Source organism: Echinops telfairi, unplaced genomic scaffold, assembly GCF_000313985.2.
Source record: "Echinops telfairi isolate 266 unplaced genomic scaffold, ASM31398v2 ScPeMD7_22;HRSCAF=79, whole genome shotgun sequence".
Lineage (NCBI taxonomy): Eukaryota > Metazoa > Chordata > Mammalia > Afrosoricida > Tenrecidae > Echinops > Echinops telfairi.
This window is the reverse complement of record NW_022103919.1, coordinates 13,464,524-13,473,595: the sequence shown is the minus strand read 5'-3', so window position 1 is coordinate 13,473,595 and position 9,072 is coordinate 13,464,524. Positions and strand designations below refer to the sequence as shown.

Here is a 9,072-nt window from a genome sequence, read left to right as displayed (position 1 = left end):
GGTGGGTGTGAAACGAAAAAGACTTCAGTGAAGGTGTAATGTAGCTATCCAGGACAGAGTGGTATACAGTGAGGCAGAAGAAGTAAGAATTGCTGCTTGCAGAGACAGCTTAGTCTTCCAAACTAAGCCAGAAAAGGGAAAAAGGACCAAAGAGATACTTCAGAAACTCATCCAATGGAAAGCATTTTGGGTCACAACAGAATATTCTCTGACTGACTTGCTTTGGGCACACCATCAGGGTTAATTTTCCCCTGGACAAGGACATTGTGTTTGGTGAAGTAGAGACCAGAAATTGAGATGGTTTGGGACAGTAGCCACAATAATGACCTCTGACATGCTGGTGATTGCAAGGATGACAAGGACTAAACAAGGTTTCACTCCATTTGTCATTCTATTCATTCCAACATAAAGTTACTATGAGCTGAAAGAGGGAATAAGGTAAAAGGGGTGTGTTAGTCACCTAATCTGGTTTCAATTTAAGGATTAGGAGTGTAGGGGTGGTGTCTAGGCTGTCAATCTGGAGACAGCCAATGAGACATCTGTGTGGACATGACTTTCTCCTGAGAATTCTGGGAAATCTGGGACTTCCTCCTTGGAGGTGGAAGACGCCTCTCTCTCTCTGCCATTCCCTGGGAGACATTGCAGAAGACAAGCCACATGGACTCAACCAGACCTCGGAAGCTGGAGAAGCCATAGAGAGACCCCTGCCAGCACTGAGATGCTTACAACGCCACTGGACCCAAAGACTTTCTACCCACTGGCTTGTGATCATCCTGCATTTGGCTTCATTGCGTGTGTTTCGTGAGTCTGAAGAGGACTTTATAGATTGATATTGGACATATGGGCTAATATCAGACTTATGGCCTTGGACTGGACTGGGTTGGGATGTTTTCTCAATGTTCATTTGCTCTTGTATATAAACCTCTCCGTTATCTACATATGTGTGTTTATGAATTTGTTTCTCTAGCCTCCCCAGACTAGCACAAGGGGATTGGCAGAGAAGGGAACCTTATCTGATTGCATCTTACAATGTTCTGATTTTGGAGCTATGCAAATGTTTTTATGATTACAGAATTAAATTACATTTAAAAAGAATGAAATTTTAAGAATAGGAAGCAAAATGAAATGAATGATTTGAATTACTTAGTAGTAGCTCAACCATATTCCGAGGCATTATGTTAAGTTATTAATAAAACAAACAAAATATAGTCATTTGTACATCTCAGCCTAAGAACAAGCATAAAACAAGTATGTATTTTAAATGTTTTCAGTAGCATGTGATTTGATAAAATGCATCTTTATGTGTGCAATCCCTGATGCCTTAGTTGTTAAAGCATTTACTGGCTAACTGAAAAGGTGGCCTTAATTCGACTAGCCACTGAGCGGAAGATAGATTTAGCCATCTACTCCCATAAAGATTATATACCCTTGGAGACACCACGAGTTCAACTCTGTCTTCAGGGTTGTCATGAGCTGGAACAGACTCAACAATAATGGATTTGGTTTGCCTTCAGTAGAGGCAGTTCATTTCGGGTTGCGAAGCTCATCTATAAGGAGCGCTGGTGGGGTAGTGGTTATGTGTCGGACTGTGAGCTGTATGATCAATAGTTTGAAACCAAGAGTAGCTCCTCAGGAGAAAGACTGGGCTGTCTGCTCAAACAGTTACAGTCTCAGAAACCCACAGGGGCTTGCTATGAGTCAGCACTGATTTCATTATTTGTTTGTTTGTTTTTCATATAACTCATATATGCATACACATAAAAATTAGCAGAAGAGCATGTATATTGAGCATATTGAAATTTTTACTTAAAAAGAAAAGAGGTACAAATATAAAACTAAAGAAATTAAATGAATATTGCATTAGAAATCTCTACATGAACTCAAGGAATATTTTATCAACATTTTTTTTCCAACCTGTTTAATGAAAAATTCTAGAATCCCTAGCCATTGAGCACTTAAATTAAAGATTTAAATTAAGGTGTTCAAGTACAACTGTCCACTAAAAAGAACAAGAGCAAGAAATAAGCAAGAATATTACACTAATCTTATAATACCAGAAAATTAGAAAGCATTAGGACCAGATTAACCATGAGTAAGTGTTAAATAGAATCAGCTAAGTTGCCCACAAAAGAGATAATTTGAACAATAATAACAATGCAATGAATAAATATTTGAAACACATTCAAATGTATGCTTTCATGATAATGTACACCAGATGAGAGATTTTTCCATGAACTTTTTGGCACTCCCTCACATCTGTCACCTTGTAGGTAAAAATTTATAAACAATGGGAAAGATTTCCCAGTTATCCTACATTTCTAGTACAGATTCTATTGCTTTTAACAACTAGAAGATGATAGTTATTTTATACTTATAGACTATAATGCATATACAGAAGAAAGTGAGTTTAATTGTAATATTTCTATCTTACAAACCTTAATGAAATAATGGATGTAGGCAAAGAGCATCAACAATAGCTGAAAACTAGCAATTAAGTTGTTGCTGTGGAACATTTTTATGAGTGAGTGAGATGTCAGCTGACAAGTTTTAACATCTCAAAAAGAAAAAAGCCAAGGCATAAGAGTCTTGTGTTGCACTCAGAAATACAAATGCCAACCATACATTGATCCTGCCACATATATAAGACCTAGCTCTTACATAGCTCCTAATTTAACTAATAATTTTCAGGAAGCATATGAATCAGAAGAAGTTGTTAAAAGATGCCATGCAATCGGATATGCAAAGAAAATAATTCAGTGTGAAGAACATTCTTTTTTTTAATCATTTTATTAGAGGCTCATACAACTCTTATCACAATCCATACATACATCAATTGTGTAAAGCACATTTGTACATTCATTGCCTTCATCATTCTCAAAACGTTTGCTCTCCACTTAAGCCCCTGGCATCAGCTCCTCATTTTATTCCCCTCTGTGCCCGCTCCCCCCTCCCTCATGAGCCCTTAATAATTTATAAATTATTATTTTGTCATATCTTACCCTGTCTGACATCTCCCTTCACCCACTTTTCTGTTGTCAGTCCCCCAAGGAGGAGGTCACATGTAGATCCTTGTAATCGGTTCCCCTTTTCCAACCCACTCTTCCTCTACGCTCTCAGTATCACCACTCCCACCACTGGTCCTGAAGGGATCATCTGCCCTGGATCCCTGTTGTGTTTCCAGTTCCTATCTGCACCAGTGTACATGCTCTGGTCTAGCCAGACTAGCAAGGTAGAATTTGGATCATGATAGTGGGGGTGGTGGGGGGTGGTGGTGGTGGAGGAAGCATTTAGGAACTAGAGGAAAGTTGTATTTTTCATCATAGCTACATCACACCCTGGCTGGCTCATCTCCTCCCCAAGACCCCTCTGCAAGGAGATCTCCAATGGCCTACAAATGGGCTTTGGGTCTCCATTCCACACTGCCCCCCTCATTCACTATGGTAAGATTTTTTGTTCTGATTATGCCTGATACCTGATCCCTTCAACACCTGGTGTGCTTCTTCCATGTGGGCTTTGTTGCTTCCGAGATAGATGGCTGCTTGTTTACCTTCAAGCCTTTAAGACCCCAGACACTATATCTTTTGATAGCCGGGCACCATCAGCTTTCTTCACCACATTTGCTTATGCACCCATTTGTCTTCAGTGACCGTATTGGAGGTGAGCACACAATGATATGATTTTTTGTTCTTTGATGCCTGATACCTGATCCCTTTGGCACCTTGTGATCACACAGGCTGGTGTGCTTCTTCCATGTGGGCTTTGTTGCTTCTGACCTAGATGGGTGCCCGGCTATCAAAAGATACAGCATCTGGGGTCTAATTCTTAATATATTTTCATCTTTTCCACAAAAATATTAAAAGATAGATATTTAGAAAAGTTGGAGGAAGGACGTTTATTATAAATGGACCGGTTCTCTCCTATCCTGCGGCTGCTGCGTTTACAATGAACCCTGCCCCTCCTCCACCCACAAACTACTGGCAGCGGAGTCCCTGTGGACTCTATTGGTATCAGATGTAGGAACCTGTGCGTAAGAACTCAGACTGGCTGGGGTCACTCAAGAAAAGGTTGAGCAACTGTTATCCCAAAACAGAAATGAAACTCATGCATCGGTATGACTTCGACATACCGAGAGAATATGGCTGTGCAAATACCAGAATCTGATCAGATAAAACAGTTTAAGGAATTTCTTGGAACCTACAATAAGCTTACAGAAACCTGCTATGGAGACTGTGTTAAAGATTTCACAACAAGAGAAGTGGAACCTGAAGATATGATGTGTGAAGAGCATTGCTTACAGAAATATTTTTAAATGGCACTAAGAATATCCATGAGATTTCAGGAATATCATATTCAGCAGAATGAAGCTCTAGCAGCCAAAGCAGGACTCCTTAGCCAACCACGCTGGAGATGGATGGACTTGGGGTGGGATGTTGCCCTGGAATGAGGATTCATTTGATAGAATGCCTTGAGAGCAAACGTCAACGTGCCCCCCTGTCTGGCAAAGGGGAACCACTGGAGAAGCCACTGCCATGGACCAGGAATCATCTAATAGCAGGTCTTGTGCAATGGAAATATTATGATACAACACTTGTCGAGGCCTTAAGATTCGCAGCTTGGTCAACTGATTAGAAAAATCAACTCTTGTTTCTTCAGTTGTGACTGTTAATTTTTAAATTAAAATTTGTGTCCAATCATGTAAGAGACAGGAAAAATTGTATTACTAAAAATAAATGGAAGACACCCTGGGGGAAAAAAGGTGAGGGGGGGTGATCAGACACAAGGTTCCTGTAGTATAATCATGACGAAAAGAGATGCTTTTATTAACAAAGGAGTAGTTGTAAAGATTGACAAGTTAAAATGGCCTGCTATATTTAGAAGTGATTGAGTCGCTAGTAGTTCAGAAGGGCTGGATGGAGGGGCTGAAAGGAAGAGAGCATTGAAGGACACCTTTTAAAGTGTCTGTTGAACATCTGGGCAGATGGAGGTGTCTTTTCCTGAGATTGAGATGATTTGGGGATAGGAGGCAATACTACAGAAATTTCAATTGGGAAACAAAAAAGAGTTTTATTGAGGTATTTTAGAAGTCTATTACAAATCAGCCCTGGTGCCGGGCATGTATCAGACTGCTCACTGAAAGGCTGGTGATTCAAACCTACTAAGCAATCTGTTCAGGAGAAATTGAAGCTATATGTACCAGTAAGGATTTAGTCTCAGAAACCTTATAAAGGTTGCTCTGCATTGAAAGGCATTGGACGGTGTAGATCATAACAAACTATGGATCACCTTTCAAGAATTGGAATTCCTGAACACTTCACCATGCTCCTACTGAATACTGCATGGTTTAAAATCAGGAAAACTGTGCACCAGGGTTGTATCCTCGCACCATACAGATTCGATTTGTATGTGGGCAAATAATCAGCGAAGCTGGATTATACGAAGAAGAATGCAGCATGTGGATAGGAGGAAGTCTTATTAGCAACCTGTGATGGGATGGCACAAGCTTGCTTACAGAAAGTGAGACGGACTTAAAGCACTTGCTATGAATCCATCTGCAGCATGGATTACAGCTCAATGTAAAGAAAACAAAAATCCTCACAACCGGACCAATAGGTCACAACATGATAAAAGGGAAAAGATTAAAATTGTCAAGGAATTTGTCTTGCTTGGATCCGTAATCTATATTCATGAAAACAGCAGTCAAGACAAGTTGCGTTCGGTAAATCAGTTGCTTAAAACCTGTTTAAAGTGTCGAAAAGCAGGGAGGTAACTCTGAAGGCTAAGGTGTGTCCCACCCAAGCTATGGTATTTTCAATTGCCCCATATACGTGTCAAAGTTGGAGATTCAATAAGGAAGGCTGAAGAAGAATCATTGTGTTTGGACTGGTAAAGGAGAAAAATATTAAAGTATCATGGACTGTCAAAAGTGCAAACGAGTCTTAATAAAATGTGGCCAGAGTGCTCCTTCAAAGCAAGGATAGCAAGAATTTGTCTTACAGATTTTGGACATGTTGTCAGGAAATACCAGTCCCTGGAAAAGGACATCATTACTGTAAAGTAGAGAGCAGCAGAAAAGAGGAAAACCTGTCCTTGACATGGTGGATTGATGTAGTGGCTGCAACAGTGACCTCGTGCGTAATTGATTCCATGGCCCCTAACAACAGCATGAGTTTAAATAGTACCCAATATGTTTATGTGTATCATATGTTCACTTGAAGAGATGAATCTTTGAAATACACATGCAGGGCTCATAAACATCGAGAAAGTGCTTAAAGGCAGAAGACTAGATAAGAAGAGCTGTGAGAAGGCTAAAACAGAAGAAAGGCCACAGCCCCGAAGACCCAGCAATCTCTACCATCCTATAGAGCAGAGAGAACCAGGAATAAACACCGTAGGGTGCAGGAAGAAAGCCTGAGAAGCAGCTGATTATTTTTTCATTCAGTTACATTTTATAATTCATTTAAGAAAGTATCCTAATTTTACCTGGAATTACCAAAGAGCACATGAGTCCTGCCTCTTCAAAGTCAATCATGCAGGGTAATAATCTAATGATGCTAAAAGAAAGCACTTGATTACCAATGAAAACAAAGTACAATATAAAGAAGATCCATTCCCTTCAGAATGTGAATGGACAATAGGAATGCTTTGATAATTTGATAGGCTGAATATAACAGAAAGAAACAGGGAGGGTAGAGGGAGAATGGGTAGGCAAGAGGGAACCGATTACATGGAACTATGTGTGACCTCCTCCCTGGGGGACAGACAACCGAAAAGTGGATGAAGGGAGACGTCAGACAGGGCAAGATATGACAAAATAATAATTTATAAATTATCAAGGGCTCATGAGGGACGGGGGAGCGGGGAGGGAGGGGGAAAATGAGGACCTAATGCTGGTGGTTTAAGTGGAGAGAAAATGTTTTGAGAATGATGAGGGCAATGAATGTACAAATGTGCTTTACACAATTGATGTGTGTATGGATTGTGATGAGTTGTATGGGCCCCTAATAAAATGATTTTTTTTTAAAAAGACACTCCACTGGGGTACAAATTTATTTATAATCAATCTAAGCCAACGAAACAAAAGATGTCAATGTTTTCTTATATAAGGGGTCTTCAAAAGGAAAATGGAATTAAAAGATCATCTTTATTTCTCAACACAAGCTCCGTCAAAGTCCAGACACTTTTGTAAGTGATGATACCAGTCATTCAGTCTATCCCTGAAGAAAGGAGGTCCCTAAAGTTACTGTTTAAAGGTTTTTTTTTTTAAGATTAGGAAACAAAAAGAAGTCACAAGAGCCCAATCAGGACTGTAAGGTGGGTGCCTAAAGATTTCCCACGGAAACTCTTGCCAAATTGCCCTGGACTGATGTGAGGAACGAGCGGGGGACATTTTCAGGGTGGAGAAGAACAGTCTGATGAAGCGTTTCTAAACATGTTTCTTCTAAAGCTTTAGATAACTTCCTCAACATTCTTTCAGGCAGATGTTATTTTTTGGCCCTCCAGAAATCTAACAAGCAAAAACGTTTTCAGCATGCTAACAACTTTTGCCATGACCCTTGCATTTGACCTGTCCCCTTGTGCTTTCACGGGAGCGCTTCTCGCTCTTGGTAGCCATTGCTTTGGTTGTACATTGTCTTCGGGATCGTACTGATAAAGTGAAGCTTTGTCTCCTGTTCAGTTCTTCCAGGAGATGCTTCAAGAACTTGATCCCGTTTATTTTAAGCTTCCATGGAAAGATCTGCTCTTGTTTGCAGCTGATCTGGGTGCAACAATTTTGATATCCCCTGAGTAGAAAGTTTACTCAAATTTAATTTTTCTAAGAACTATGTAAGCTGAACCAGTGGAAATGTCTATGGTGTTAGCTTCTGTTTCTGCTATAAATAGTCATCCTTCTCCAATTAGGACATGAACAAGATGATTTTTCTCCCTTTAAATTGATGTTGATGTTCTCCTTCATCTTCATAATCATCATGCCCGTTCCTAAAATGAGTTATCCAATTTTTAATTGCCGACTTCTTTGGGATAATGTACCTTAATGTTTTATGTAGAACATCAGTGATTTCAGCATTGCTCTACCAAAACTTAACTATACATTTGATGTTTGTTCTTGCTTCAATTTTAGTTGATTTCATGTTGCTTTTCAAATGGCTATCTTTTCCTTATTTAGTGCCTAAAACTAGATCCTGTTCATATATGTTATAACAAGTCAGTACAAGTTTATTTTGGTGAAATTGCTTCAAACCAAAGAGCTTTTTTCATAATCCATAATTCCCATGAAGTTTTTGAAGAGCCCTGATATTTTATTGAAGTCAACTAAAACTGGTTAACTCATTTAGAAAGAGCTGAACCTATCTTTATATGCACCTAATTATGTTCTAATGCATACATTCAGTAATGCCATGAGGCTATCCATCTGCAAAGTGCCAGAAATAATCTGTCCAAATTCAGAGACAGTTTATTTTAAGGCTTAAAAAATGACACTGATTTAAAGATTTCTTTGCTGATTTGAAACAACAATTACATTAATGTGGTGCATCTTGATATCAACTTTTCCTTTAAACAAGAGAAAATAAAATAAAGAAAAGAAAAATGAAATGCCTTTTATGTGCATGTGCTAACAGTTAAGGTCACCTAACAGTTACCTTGTTGAACATCCTAGATGGAGTTGAAATAAGATAAAACAGCTCAAAGGAATTATTAAAAGTTCACTTCACTTGTGTGAGTGTTAGCATGTTTAAGGGTAAGCCATGTTTAAAGTGGTCTGCTGCAGTTCTGTCTTCATCAAGGGATGGTAAAAATAGCAAAGAAACAGGGGCACAGTTCAAAAGTGAGCAGGAGAGTCAGTCAGTATAAATGTCCCAGGTGGGAGGTAAGCCTGCACTGAAGACAGTTCAGATCATCAATGAAGAGCCCATGAAGCAGAGAGGCCAGGCTGTGAAACACTACAGAGGTGAACTAATTTTGAAAATTCTGAGCCTTATCCAGGGGACTCTTTTAAAGGAGTCCGTGCTTGGTCCTCAAGGGGCTGAGGAGGACCAGTTACTTAAGACCAGTCTAATGCTCTTGTAGCAGCCA

The 9,072-nt window shown here is 39.5% G+C and overlaps 1 protein-coding gene across 1 annotated transcript; it reads left to right on the top strand.

The window, feature by feature from the left end:
- The first annotated feature begins 4,135 nt into the window (after positions 1-4,135).
- On the top strand, positions 4,136-4,444 carry LOC105979605 (mitochondrial import inner membrane translocase subunit Tim9-like). Its single transcript, XM_013007514.1, has 2 exons — positions 4,136-4,268; positions 4,353-4,444. The coding sequence occupies exons 1-2, from the start codon at positions 4,136-4,138 to the stop codon at positions 4,442-4,444; spliced, it is 225 nt and encodes a 74-aa protein (XP_012862968.1).
- The last annotated feature ends 4,628 nt before the right edge of the window (positions 4,445-9,072 follow it).